The sequence below is a fragment of the Dermacentor variabilis genome, unplaced genomic scaffold, assembly GCF_050947875.1.
Source record: "Dermacentor variabilis isolate Ectoservices unplaced genomic scaffold, ASM5094787v1 scaffold_12, whole genome shotgun sequence".
NCBI classification, from domain to species: domain Eukaryota; kingdom Metazoa; phylum Arthropoda; class Arachnida; order Ixodida; family Ixodidae; genus Dermacentor; species Dermacentor variabilis.
This window is the reverse complement of record NW_027460280.1, coordinates 8,605,111-8,619,976: the sequence shown is the minus strand read 5'-3', so window position 1 is coordinate 8,619,976 and position 14,866 is coordinate 8,605,111. Positions and strand designations below refer to the sequence as shown.

At 44.9% G+C, this 14,866-nt stretch overlaps 1 protein-coding gene across 5 annotated transcripts in view; it reads right to left on the bottom strand.

Annotated features, from left to right (window-relative positions):
* Unc-115a (actin binding LIM protein Uncoordinated 115a) overlaps positions 1-14,866 on the bottom strand; it is a 593,933-nt gene that overhangs the window by 484,360 nt on the left and 94,707 nt on the right. For all 5 annotated transcript variants that reach the window (XM_075676601.1, XM_075676603.1, XM_075676600.1 and 2 more), the window contains one exon: positions 2,321-2,504. In XM_075676601.1, the coding sequence (XP_075532716.1) occupies positions 2,321-2,427 (107 nt within the window). In that variant the 5' untranslated portion in view covers positions 2,428-2,504. The remainder of the gene's footprint in view (positions 1-2,320; positions 2,505-14,866) is intronic.

Below are 14,866 nucleotides of genomic sequence, written 5' to 3'. Positions count from 1 at the left end.
TTATGTCAAACTTTTGCCAGATCATCAAGGTCACACGCATAATCACCTATACATCAGATGCACTGCCTGTGACGTCACCGATTATGGCGCTGAGACTTTGGTAAACCGCTCACTGCAGAAAGTGCAAAATCACCACTGCAAATGCACGACGCAACAAAAAAGAATGGTGAAAAAAAAAAGGAGGTGGGGTTCTTGGCATAAATGTGATGCAGTGGTGCACACTAGTCGGGGCAGATAGTGTTCCACTGGCAGTGAAGCTGGCAGCATGGCCCCATCACATTTTTCATTGCTTTTTTAATAATGAACAAATTTGAAAAATTTCTGTGGTAAATTCTCTATTGACAATGTTGCCATGTACAACCACAATTCCCAATGGGCCTTTAACTCTTCCGCTTCCGTGAGAAATGTGCTCATTTTCGAAGCTCTTATGTTTTGAAATTTTATTTCAAGATGTAGTAGCTAAAAGTGTACTGCAACACATTAAATTATAGCCCAATTACTGGTGTTTTGATTGGATGAATGGTGTTTGAATGAATGGATATGGAGAATATTGAGGAAAGAGCTACGAGCAATTTTTTCCCGAAACCAAGTCTTCCTCAGGTATGTGGATGATTGCTTCTTCATCGTGAAGACGAAGCAAGTCGAAAACCTGCAGAGACACAAACTCTAGACCCGGATACACAGTTCACATATGAGCGTGAACAGAACGGATCACTTCCGTTCTTAGATGCACAACTTACACACAAACAGACAGCATTCTAAAATTTTCAGTCTACCAAAACAACCCACACGGGCCGCTACCTCCACTTCGAATCCAACCATCCGGCAAACCACAAGGCATCTGTAGTAAATTCTTTATTCAAAATAGCCGAAACTCATTCCTTATCGTAATCGGATCAAAAGAAAGAAAACAGTTCTTAACGAACTTAAAAGGAATGGCTACACAGAGGACTTCATTTGAAAAGCAACCTGACAACAAAAAAGAAGAAACAAACTACGGGACCTTCAGCCATTGACTTCTCCCCTACCCCAGAAAGGAGTGTCCATTCCATACGTCAGAGGTACTAGCGAAGCTCTCAGCCAACTATTGAAAAAAGGACTCAAAGTTGTGCACAAACCAGGTTGAGCTCCCCAGCACCGGTCATCCCAGCCGACCAGCATCAATGCGGCCGTCTCACCCTTTCATTACCACCCTCCCCCCCCCCCTTCCCGTCCGTGAAGTGTCTCTCCACCTTCCGTACTCTCCCCTCCTCTTTACGAAAGACACTTTAAAAGCTGCACACCGCCACCCCCGAAGAATAACTTCTGAAGAAGGAGCCGAATAGGCTCCGAAATGTCAGGCAAATAAAATTCACTTATTTGGTTGAAGTCGGTCTGAAAATCCTAATCAATTTTGCAACCAGACAGGCAACTCCGTCGAAATGTTTAGCCTCATGAATATTGTATAGTACAGCACTTGAAGAAGTGTTCAAATTGTAAGAGCTTAGAGAGCCAGTCAAGCTTCGGTCATGCTCGTAATCATTTGTGCATGAGCTGTCGAAGCACTGATGGATAAAAGCAACCAATGGGGGGGAAAATAAAGTTGCACTTAATATTACTCGAACACAATTATCAAATTAACACACACTCATGAGCATCTACCACTGTTTGAGACATTGTTAAAATGGCCTATATGTAGGATCGAAAAATTGACAACCCGAGAGAAACTGTTGCTGTCATCTAAAAATTGTTGCAGAGTTGATCAAAGTGCAAATTTTGTTAATGAAGAAGTGCCAGAAGCACTGGAGGCTAGTTTCAATGATATCTCCAGTCGAAGTTGTCTTTTTTTCCAGCCTCCCCAATCTGCCAAAAATGGTAAAATCTGCGAGTTAAAGTTAGGTCATCATTTCAGATGGTGCATGATGCGATGTTGCTAGTAGAAGAATGTTAACAAAAATGTGTAACAGTGTGCAGAGAAACTGCCGACCAAATTGATCTATAGACAGGTGCGGTAATGAAAGAGGCTTATCCAAAGGTGGCCCACCTGTGCAACATTCGGGCAGGGCACGTCGACCTTCCTCACAGGGGCACCACGAGTCACATGCGTTATACTGCCTTTTTTCTCCCCAGAAAGTCCGATTTTCCCCACTTGGTTATCTGCTACAGCAGACCCCAGCCAGAAAGTGAGCTTCATTTGTTACAATAAGGCGCACACTGTTGTCCATTAAGCAGCCACTGGCACGCTGTATGCAATCTTTCACCAAGTTAAATGGTTGCCAAGTTGCCTTCATTCTCCTCAAACTAATCTTGTAACCAACTGCACCATACTAAGGAAACTTACCGGCATCTGGCACAGACAAAGCATTTTTGGTGATAGGTGTTTCCAAGAGCTGTCACCACCTCACCCTCCACAAACTGGCCACAGCCCGCACACTTGGTGCCAAACATTTTCTGGTAGTCTCCCGTACAGTAGTATTTGCCATCTCTGAAGAAGAATCCTCCCTGGGCCAATGAGCTGGTACACACTGCATGGAAGAGAGAAGAAAGGGTTGGTCTCCACTGCAGAACTGTGGCAGTGCACAATGTAAGCCATGCCAGACCTTAAGCTGCACTTTACTGAAAATATGCAGGGAAACAGGCATGTATAGCTGAGGCTTTAATATCCACCTAACAGCAGCCAAAATTTCGGCTGCTATTGTATACATTGGATCTATGGAGTGGACCACTATGCTGTGGGCAAGTCTGAATCATTAAGCAGGTCACTTGGTTCTGGAAAAAAATCAGCTGGTAACCATTCTGAATGGTAACAAATTGATGAATTACAATTAATAGTTTTCAAAAGCAGTAGTTTCTGGAGCAGCAGTAGGCTTGTTCTTAGAATTGCTCACCACCACCTACCTTGAATCCACTCATGCCGAATGGAATGGTGACAACAGAAAGTGTATTGGATCATGTATTGCCCCCCTTTTAAATGCCATGTTTTAGCAAGGCTAGACAAACTGTTGGAACAGCACTTGGTACGTATGTAAGTGTTGCACGATTTTTTGGTGTTGAAGACTTGCTCAAGCAATCTTCTGATGCGATATCAAGGGCGTGATCGGAGATTGTTGTTTGGAATGCACATTAAGTTTTGCCTCACATGATTGGCCTAGGCTGCACAGACGTTGTGAGCTGCGGGCCGCGACCATGTTCTTGACGATGTCAAAATGGTGACCCGCTCCCGTCAATCATTTTGAAAACAAACGTATCGTCTGCTAGTAGCAGAACGCGACAAGATGTTTTGCATTCAAACGATCATGCACTTGCTATGAGACCGGCTTCGCATGGCACATCTAGTGGATTGGGTTGGATCCAAACAGTGGCTGCGACTATGGAATGACACATTTGGATCGAATCCATAGTCTAATTCAAGAAAATGGTGCTTGCAATAGGAGCCTCGGTTGTTGCGTTGGTGTGGCTCGAGAAGGAACCAAAGCAGTAGGAGGTGCGAAATGTGTCGGGATGGGAGAATGCGAATTCTGCCAAAATTTTCATTGCTCTATACGAACAGCGTGTTGAACAGCTCAATCTGACGCATTGAGGCCCAGGGGCCCAGTTGTTGCTTCCTTCTCAAAAGCATGCCACTGTTACCGTCGAGTCTTTTTTTCTGTGCGCAACGCCACCCAGCACCATGAAGAGAAACAAATAGTAATAAATTGTAGTAGTCATACATATTACTAGTATTTGATAACGTGTGTAAGCTTGAGATTGAAACACTTTTTTTCTTTTCATATAAAAATTTCATTCATTAGAAGGCGGGAAACGTTTCGTTTTAAGTATGAGGGGAGAGGACTTGCAGAGCGACCATCTGTCGGAAGCGCCTCCCTTGCGTAGTATGAGGGATAACACGGAGCACTCCCCATAGGTTTGGCTTATGGAGCTCAATAATAACGCTACGTGGCAGTCCTCCTGAACATTTCTTGAAGTACTCTCAAAATGAGGGAAGCTTTTGTACTGTCAAAATAATAATCTTGAACGAACTGAAAGCACAGGATAATTTACAGATGCTATCTCTTTACTGAATACACACAGTGAACGCCACTGTGCGCGGTTGCCGCAATGGAGTCTCCCGAACTGGCTTCTTGCGTGAAAGGCAGGCAAACGCTGAGAGCAAGCTATGTGAAATGTGTTCTTATAGTGAGCTGTCTGTATAATGAAATGGAGCATAACAGAATGAAGCTTCAACGCAGAAATCTCGCAGGTTCACAGTAACCGACTGCACGTCTGCATGCATGTGCGCACACAATGTTTCACTTGCTGCAGAATATGGGCATTTGGCACTACACAAGTAACCATTGAGCCGTTCAAAAAAAAATTTCCTTATAGAGACTGCGACACCTACGGTGACTGATATGCCATTGTGACAGTTCAATCTTTTTCTTCTTGATTCTTTAACGTTTCAATATTATTTCTCAAGTAGGGTCGTACTGTATGTTTATCGGTCTTCTCAGCATGCGATTTCCCGCTGCTTTTTTTGCTAATGTAGTACATTAATTCATTACACAAACATGGCCATATGCCATGCCCTTTTTTATTGTGCTTTTTACCGCTCCCTTTCCGTACGAGTGAACTTGCCAGAATCTAGCATCGACAAGTTCATGGATCGAAGTGGGATGACATCAGCCGGGCAGCGGGCGAGCGTCTCAGTGCACATTTTCTGCTGCTCACCAAACACCACCGTATCGATGCCGTAGCAGAAATCTTCCTCGCGTCTATGCTTGCTGCATACCCGAGTTGTAGCCAATGGCCGTTTGCTGGTTCCAAGTTTCATGAGCCAAGCTTCACACAGCTTCTTATCCTGCAGCTACGTGTGAATAAGGAACACTGGGCTCCGTTGCGTACATCTGGCACTGCGGCACCAAGAAGTAGTCGACCATGCTGCATGCCTCCAAAGGCAGCCACTAACTAACAGTGGTTTCAAATGTCGAGCAGACACCCAAGGTGGTAAAGCCTCGCCACTTAATCAGAACCGCAGCGTAAGTGGGACTTGAAACTTTCGTTTTCAGCTTGCTTCGGCAGTTCCGAAGCAGCCAACGTGGCCACTGTGTCCACGTGATCCCTCATGCCATGTCACAACGATGGCGGCCCCAGCTTTTCCCTGTGGTGGAGTTCACATCCAATACTGTCTCCAGGCAGTCTACAAAAGATGCATGTAAACTTCCGAGGTGTTCATTACTCGCCAAATGGCTGCTCTCCCTCCCATTTTCACAAATTTTGCGGACCACCAACTTTGTGACCTTGCAGCGCCTGAACTCTTTTTTTATTAACACTGCACAAATACTGTAAATACAACGAACATGACTTGGCTGCAGAAGAGTATGCATTTGGGCTGGTTGGTTCATGATTATGAGCAGTAAACAGTGCTAAACAACAGGACGAATCGAGGGACACAGACCACAGTGCTAACAACCAAGTGTCTTTATTCCATCAGTCAGCATATATATACTCTACCGCTATCTCAAAGCACAAAAGCAACAGAAATTCAGCATGCACAAGGGCAATAAATTGCAATCAATGAGATAGGAAAGCTATCTCCTTCAGAAGACTGGACTTGGCTGTATCAGTGCATGCATTGCAGCCCTTATTACATTGTTTAGCTTCATGAACTACTGCTTTCAAAATCCACAGACATCCACAGCAAAAATGGAAACTATACAGCGCCCTCGAGGAAAGGACACCTTGTGCACGACTGTGGTCAGCGAGTGTTGTTCACGTACCGGCGCTGGGGTTTAGGCACGAAATTCAAACACTGATACTTGTACCTTCATTTTCTCACCTAATAATCAAATTATTTTTTTTAGATGACTGCCTGCAGGGTTCACAAACAATGCTTCATTAGTATAAACTGATTTATTGTTTCGCTTTAGTGTCCCTTTAATTCATATCCGAACGCACCACTAAAAGCATGAGCCCATCAACAAATGGCGACAAGGAACATGTACATTTAACCATGTATTTCAAGGTCATGGTTCCGATCACAGCTTTCCAAGAGCGCTCACGGCGGCAGGGACAACCCAATGTGTGTATGGAGTTCAAGGGCTTTTCCGACGTCAAAGCGATCAAAACTTTCTGTCTACATGAATGAAGTTACAGACTGCACTAGGCAAAGTTGATCTTCACTTTTTGCCCGAGCATGCCCGCACTGTAATGATGGAAATAAACAGAACTTGAACTTTAAATGAGCAGCAGCTGCTTTTACTGCCTATGAAGGCAGCAAAAAAGCATTTCCAAGAGAGGTGCAAATCTGCAAGGCGACCATATTTACGTAATCAAGACATAGCTGCAGGATGCTTACTGCGACCCATGTACGTGTTTTCATTGCTTTGGACAATGTCAAATGCACATTACAGGCATTCTACTATTGTTCCCGCGAATTCAAGTGTTCAACGCTGCATTACTTGTTACAGCTTGTCTGATCGATAATGTAAGTGGTTGCATGTTACTGAAAAAAATTGAAATATAGTCAGCATTCCAGAGTGAACATCATCATTAGACTAGAAAATTGCAAAGAAACGTAGGGCAAATCCACAAGATTGAACATGCATGTCAGATTTAATAATAATAATAATATTTGGGGTTTTACGTGCCAAAACCACTTACTGATTATGAGGCACGCCGTAGTGGAGGACTCCGGAAATTTTGACCACCTGGGGTTCTTTAACGTGCACCTAAATCTAAGCACACGGGTGTTTTCGCATTTCGCCCCCATCGAAATGCGGCCGCCGTGGCCGGGATTTGATCCCGCGACCTCGTGCTCAGCAGCCCAACGCCATAGCCACTGAGCAACCACGGCGGGTTGCATGTCAGATTTGATATTTTTGTTTTGTCCTTTTTATGTGTTATGTAGGCATATTCAAACTGCATGGAACCAAAAATTTTATTCCCAAAAAGCATTCCCAGCACAGAAAAATATATTTGAAGGTGGTGCTGCGGGTGTCCTGCTACGGCTTACTGCAATGTTTTCCAGCATCACAATCAAATTCAGTGCAAACTAAAAAAGTTATGTTGAGAACTCTTGCTTGTTTTGATATTAAATATAAATAGGTTCCATGAATTTTTTTTTATGCTGTCCACAGAAGAACAATATTTAAAAATTCCAAACAGTCCAAAAACAAGAAGTTTTGCAACAAATGCACCTTTGCATGTTTTCTATTCCAAACAAACTTTAAAAAAGTAAAATATAGAATGTCACCTTTGAAGTATTCTTGCAAAATGGTGTGTTCATACAAAAAATAAAAGAAGTGTTAAGAAGCAAGTTCAAACAAAAAAAGTTCATTAAAAAAAAATCAGCAGACACTTAAGACTGCTTACGTGCGGGAATGCGAAAGAAATATAGTTGCTTTGTTGCAATGTTTTTTTCTGTACATTCCTTGTCCACATGAGCTCTCGCTTGTGTTTTAACTGCACCTGGGTAAAGCCAAATAAGATGTGCCAAGCGTCTCAATGCACTCGCTTTCGCGCGTTCATAACTCAAAGGACCACTCAGCAGCATTCAATTGGACGTTGATGCTTTCTATTTTATACACTGAGGACGTGGCGCCACCCATTGGCTGCACCAACAGGTACACAATGACGCACGCAAAAGGCACACATTTAGTCAACCAGAACCGTGGAGCTGCCGGGGCGTCGGGGAAGCGCGCTCGTCTCGCACCCCAGAGGCCTGGGTTCGATTTCCACCCAGACCGAAATTTACCTATTCTTTTCAAAGGCATTAATTTACTTTGTTTACAGGAACCTTCCTGAGGAATTTGACGTCAATTCTATTTTATTTTTATGTGGTTTTACTCTTTACTGTCGGCCATTTTTAGTACTGCCAGTCGGTCATGCCGTTGACTACAATGCTGGATTTTCGCGTAATAGAGCATTTTTTTTTTATGACATACTGCAGGCCGTGAGGGCCAAGTAGGAGTGGAATACAAAAATATAACAATGTTCAATTGCAACATCCAAATTCTAGCAAAACGAGCAGTAGGAAATAACTCAACAATATTAACATGAGTTAAACAACAAGGTAACTTATAGGGTCAATGGAATCCACACAGTAAGCCGGCAAAGAGTTGCCATCAGTGATTGTCGGAGGAAAGAAAGAATGCTGAAATAAATTAGTCTTAGCAAAGTACGGGGAAGAGAAAGGTGGCGGGAAAGTCGGGTTTGTCTAGTTGTCGATAATGCCATGTACAGTAGGGAATTTAATCGAAGTTTCTTGTTCACAAATATAAACATTTCAAACAAATTTGAAACAAGGGTTGGAATTACACTCGACTGCATTAGTGCCGAGACAAACGCTTCGACTGTACTGGGAAAAAAATGAAACACACCTTTCCTCTGGATTTTCTTTGGATATAGTACTTTCACATTTAAAAATGAAGATTTTCTCGCAATTTAAAACAATTTTGGATGGAAGTCCTTTATGTCAGGCAAAACATCGGTGCGTTATTTTTCCTCATTTGCTTTATTCACAAAATAGGCCAGCGTGGCAGATGTTGAGCGTGCTGGCATCTTTGCTGGCTGTCGTCGGTCACTTCATGCAAATCTCTCATTCCTTTGCTGCAGAATTTTGCTTTGGTAGCTTAACAAAACATGTTGCGGAGCTAGTTGGCAATGCATTATTTTTCTTACGAAAGTAATCCAGCGCTATATTTTAACAAGAGGACACAGAAAGAAACGACAAGACAGTCGCCGACTCCAACTGTGTTTAATGAAAGAGACGTTGCATTTATGAAGAATGAAGACACTGAGCACATGCGCATTCAGTTTGCAGGAAAAAACACACACAAAACGGGCGCTGTGTCAACGAACATGCCAGGGAACATGAAAGATCATTAGGAGACGTTACACCCTCGTTTGCTGCACTTGAAAAGATCTAAGTGATCGAGACTGTGAGACACGACTTGAGGGAATACAAATTTTAACTAGAAGTAAGGATAGATTGCTATCAGATGCTTTTTTTTATCACGCAACACTTGACATGTGTGTCAGCACCACACTAATCTTGCCGAGTGCCATTGAATTCAGATTATCAAACAAAGGGAGATAATATGCATTCTTTCACCTTAATCTACTGTTTTTGTACATGTGTATAAGTTTTTTTCCTGCAGCCACGAATGCGCATGCGCTCAGTACCTTCATTCCTCATAAATGTAACTTGTCTCATTAAACATAGCTCAAGTCAGCGCCCGCTATGTCATGTCTTTCTGTGTCCTCGTCTTAAGTAGCGCTGGTAGCTTGTTCTCATCAAAAATATGAGATTTTATTAGTGCTTGCATGTAATGCTGCCACCCTCTAATGTGGTAATATGTGCTCAGTTTGCAGGCTATAACCCACATACTGCATTTGCATGAAACTAAAGAGTTTTTTTCCTGAATTTTTGGCCTCTGAACACTCCTTGCATCATATTTGGGTACATGACACGATTATAAGCACCTCCTTTTTTTTTATTTTCTCTAGCACTGCCTCTAGGGCTCACACAAGAGCCGATAGTTGCCACTGTACATTTCGAGCCTTCCTTGTTCTCCCATTTTATAACACTTAATACCACACTAATGTGTTTAAGGTGTATTATTGGCAACCTTGAGCAAGATGATCAGCGCTGCTGTACAGGCACATCAAGCAAGTGGTCTTCAAAGTCATGCAGTGCATCACCATGTGCAGAGTAAGTGAAAGGCACTGCTGTGCTCGATTGTATCACAAACATTCTTGAGCAGCCGCCTACCCAATAACTTTGGTGGCATGGAGGACAATGCCGTTCTTGCCTGAATCGACGACACCCGACTACCCGAACATTTGGCCCCGTATAATTCGGTGCGTGGAACATGGCTCGCAGTAGCATGTCACAGCTCATGCACTTCAGTAACAGCCCAACCATGTGACTCCACGAACAGTGAGGCGCAGATAGCGTGTTGGCCCCAGGCCTCCTCACCTGCCCTTGCTTGCCAGCAGATGGTGATGCAGAAGAGGCAGATGCAGCTGAGAAGACACGTTGGCTTGGTCTGGCATCAAAATTCGAGAATACCTGAGGGGACCTCAGAGATATGCCTTCCCCTCATGTCACCCAGCAAATGTCCAAGAGTTTGCAAGAACCTGCCTTCCATCTCTCTTCGAGCAATCCATCAAGCGACGATGCCACATCAGCTTCATGGAACAAAACCTTGAGCATGTAGTGGCCGTACAAACGCTGTATGGGGGTGTTTCGCATTGTTCTCGCATGCTTTATGTTCGTGTAGCTTATTTTCATGTTTTAATACATGTTGGTTTGCCGTGCTTGCTGCTCTCGTAGGCGTCCGAGACTCATAATTAAGGCTGCTCCCCAAACGAAATCTTAACAGTGGTGTCCACGACAGGACTTTCTCACTGGTTTATTGAGATAGTGGGAGCAGTGCAGTTGGATTGTAGGTGACGCAAACATGGAGGATGGAAATGGATAACGTAATTCCAGCAGGTGCAAAGCTTGGCTTGGAAGGTGCGGAGCTTAGGGCACAGGCAGAGGAGGAAGCAAGGAAAGCACATGAGGCGAGAGCACAAGCACGTGTAGCCGAGAGCCATAAGCTACAATTAGAGCAAAAGGCAAGTGAAGCAGAGAGCTGTAGGCTTGAGTTAAAGCGCAAGGTTTCAGACTGAAAGCTGCGCCTTGAAGAGCTTCATGCACAGAGACCTTTGACTAATGCAAGTGCTGTGGCTGAGCAACAGCTAGCAGCACGGTGCAAAAAGCTAATCAGCCCTTATAAGCTTATCCCACTCTTCAACGAGGAAAGGAATGACTTTATACCCCAGTCACGCAGGCATACCAAAGGTCCTTTAAAGGTAAGGAGCATAAAGGTTTCAAAGGAATATTAGTTCAAGGCATATATGTCGGGTGGTAGTGCCACGCACTCTCCAGGTGGTCTCCGCTGAAACTTTTTAACGGAAACTGCAACATATCCTAAGAGGCAAAAGTGATAAGGTATTCAAAAAGCAAACAATGGGCAGAAAGATATCGAGGACACAATGTGTAGAAGCCGATAACCAAATCGCACATGGCATCCATGTTGCATCAATGTTGCTGATGGAGACAGGCCGTGCCGGTGCTGCTGCGGCGGCACATTTATTAGAGACTGCAGGTGTCACTCAAGTGTCCAGTGCTTAGAAACTTCTGTAATACAGATAAACTTGTTTTTAACTGGTAAAAATTGAAATTCCTTATTTATACAGAATTACTTATTTCTGTTGGATGCCCTATAGGCTCAAGAGTATTCCCTTCAGATATCAAAGGTCAAACACAGACTCCCTTGACTATCGAACACATCCATTGACTCAAAGCTCCCTTCAACTATATCTCCTTTTATGTGCACACGTGACAGCATGCGTCTTCTCTTCAAGGACCTTTCGTTCAAGTGACTTTGAAAGTGCCCGTGTGACTAGGGTATGAGAGGCCCACATTCAAAGGTTAACTACCAGCCATGAGTGGCATAAAAAAACTGGCCTTCTGCTTTTAGGCTTTCCCTCTCAAAGAACTCTGTTATAGGCCAAATGTCACCGGAGGATACTTTAGATTAAGAAAAGCTTAAGTTGAACTTTCTGATAGAGTTTTATTACACTAGTGAAGGCTACGTACCGCGAGAGGTTCAGAGGAGTTATGCCTGAAAACTGAAACAGGCCACCAATACGCAGCAAAGCTGTCTGGACACTTCGACCAATGCATTGAAACCTCCAGAATGGAGAGTCATTCAAGGCTTTGAGAGAGAAGATTATACAGCAGTACATGAATCGCTGCCACAAGTCTGGTTGAATTTCTCAAGGAAAGGGAATATTTCTCACTTAAGGAAGTAACCACAACAGATCATTACACACGAACAAGCAACCCTCTGTCCGAGGCAAGCTTGCGGCACCAATGAAAAGGCTTCCAGCTGTACAGAAGATAAAACTCCCAGAAGGAAGTCTGAATTTTAGTCTACAAAGAAATGTTACCTTTGCAACAAACTAGGGCGTAATGCGGCTGACTGCCATTGATATACCAAACCTAATCTTAAACGGCCTGTGGGAAATGCAAACGATTTGGCCACCGCGCTGTAAACTTTACAAGGCAGGAGCGGCGTCATTCAAACCTCTGCACGATAGATGCTCAAGATGGAGAAGAACCGTTTGTCACACTGGAAAAGGGAAAAAAAGATTCCGGTCTTGAATGCAGCACTCGGGAAGCATGCCCCATTTATTCGCTATTTACCAGTGGAGAAGGGACAAGTGGGAGATAGAATCAGTGTGCTTTGAGATACAGGTTAAAATGCAGCAATTGTCCACAAGGATCTTGCACCAAGTGAAAATTTTACCGGTAAAAGCAGTCCAGTGTGACTGCTGGACAGAACCATGAAGAACCTTACAGACAGAGGGTGAAATTGAGGTCGAGACACCATCCTTCTCTGCAAAGGTCATAGCCAAATGTATGAATGAACCCTTGTACGATCTTGTCCTTTGAAACATTGAAAGGGTATCTCCGATAGACATTTGGGTTGGTGTGCAGCCATTCTTTGAAGTCCCAAGTCTCGACATGAACAACTGCCTTTCAGAAAAAAAAGGGGGGGGGGGGTACACAAGGAACTTTACAGTCTGAAGGTATAAAGCCCACAGTTAATGAGAGATGTGTATGCCTGATCAGTCTCATGTGGCCTCTGCAAAGCACCCACATAAGATTCCTTTGCTGTCCCCCTTTGGCCAATACGAGTCAACCGGACCTAAAGAAGTTTATCCAACACCAGAGGCAAGATGGTACACTTCATAAGGGCTTTGACGAACTCGGAAGACTCCCATGCTGAATGAATTTAAGATTTTAAAATATAACCTTTACAGAAAACGTATATGTCTATCAGAAAAAGAAGTGGGACAGCCTGCAGTAATATTGACAGTGCTCAAGCTAGGACATGAAGGACTACAGACAAGGGGACCGCTGAGTTCTACTGCCAAGGCATCATTGAAGACATCAAAAGATTTTTCAGGTCATGCAATATATGCCAGAGAGCCATTCCAAAATACCGTGTTCCACAAGCACCTTTGGGCAACATGTATATTGCTGAGATCCCATTTCAGAGTTGGAATCAATATTATGGGTCCATTGAAGCCTTGTTCTGAGTGGGAACAAATACATGCTCGATGCTGTGGCTTTGCTAACAATAGAAACCAAAGTGGTAGCAGAAGCACTACTAAAAAATTTTTGTAGGATTGGCTTACCTTGTGAGAGTTAGAGCGACCAGGACATTTACTTCAATATTGTCACAGTCGGTAATGTGTGAAGAAGAGGACTATGATGGTGGCCTGAGAGAGGACGAGGAAGAGGGTAGTTTTTTTATGGCTGCTCTACGCTTATTGGCCCAGCCATTAGAAGCCATCTGTAAATAGACGCAGGCTTCTTCCTTTCCGTAACATCATTGGTGGACGTGCGGGGTAATCACTTGCGCAAGACTGAGCTCCGCAGCGGACATAACCTGGCCACCATGACATCCGAAGGAGGAAGTTCAACCACGGCCCCATCGTCGCCACCGACGGTCATCCTGGCCCAGCCTCGCGACCCTGGCATGTTTTCCCGGATCGACAATGTTGACGTCGATGACTGGTTGCAGAATTACGAACGGGTCAGCGCACACAACAGGTGGGACAACACCCGTGTACAGACGTCCACTGAATCTTACGTGGCGTATATCCAGGACGTCCTCGCTCTTTGCCGCCTAGTAGATAACAATATGACAGAGGCAGACAAGGTCAGCCACGTCTTAAAAGGCATCGCGGACGACGCGTTTAACCTGCTTGTTTATAAGAACGTAACAACAGTCAATGAGATCATTAACGAATGTCGCCGCTTTGAAGACGCGAAGAGTCGCTGCATAGTTCAACAGTTTACGCGGCTACCCAATACCGCAGCTTCATCGACGTGCGAAGACATTTGTCCACCGCGTGAGCCCACCTCCTCCGAGAACGTCGTACGTATCGTTCGGCGAGAAATCGAAGCAGCGTCTCCTGCCACGCCTGTGACGCAGTGCTTTGACGATTCCAGGCCGCTTGTGTCACTCATTCAGTCTGTTATTCGCCAAGAACTTGCCAATGTAGGTCTTCCGTTCATCTGCTCCGCCAGCCGTCGTGACTTTGCTTCATCTGCTGCCTCTGCCCCTGTTCGCCGGAGCCAATACGGTCCATATCCGGGCTATCGTAACCCGGCCGAATGGCGCACCCATGATGATAGACCCATCTGCTTTTACTGTAGACATGTGGGCCACATCTCTCGCCACTGTCGAAGCTCCTGGCCAGCCCACTCTCGACCAAGCTTTCCCGCCTACCGCCGCTCCCCACTGAATCCCCGCCCGCCATCCCTCTCCACCGAGGTTGAAGACACACCTGACAACGCTCGAGCCACCGTGACCAGCCGATCACCATCACCCCATAGTCGCCGCTCCCGTTTGCCCCAGCTGCGTCGCTCTCCATCCCCAGCTTACCGTCACCGCTCTAAGATGGGAAACTAACTGGGGCAGCTCCTGGAAGTTATGCTGCTCTAGAACACCGGCCTGAAATTCCTCTGCTGACCCTGCCTACTAATCGGAACCTTCTGGATGTGGACGTGGATGGTTTGCCCGTTACAGCACTCATCGACACTGGAGCCCAAATTTCCATCATGAGTGCGGAGCTTCGAACGCGCTTTAAGAAAGTAGTGACTCCTGCTCCGACTCGACTGCTCCAGGTCGCCGACGGTGGAACTCCGGTTGTGCTTGGAATGTGTACTGCTCGTGTCAGTGTCGCCGGTTGCCACACGTCCGTTCTGTTTAGTGTGCTCGAACGTTGCCCTCACAATGTGATCCTCGGACTCGACTTTCTGGCCGCCCATTCTGCTCTG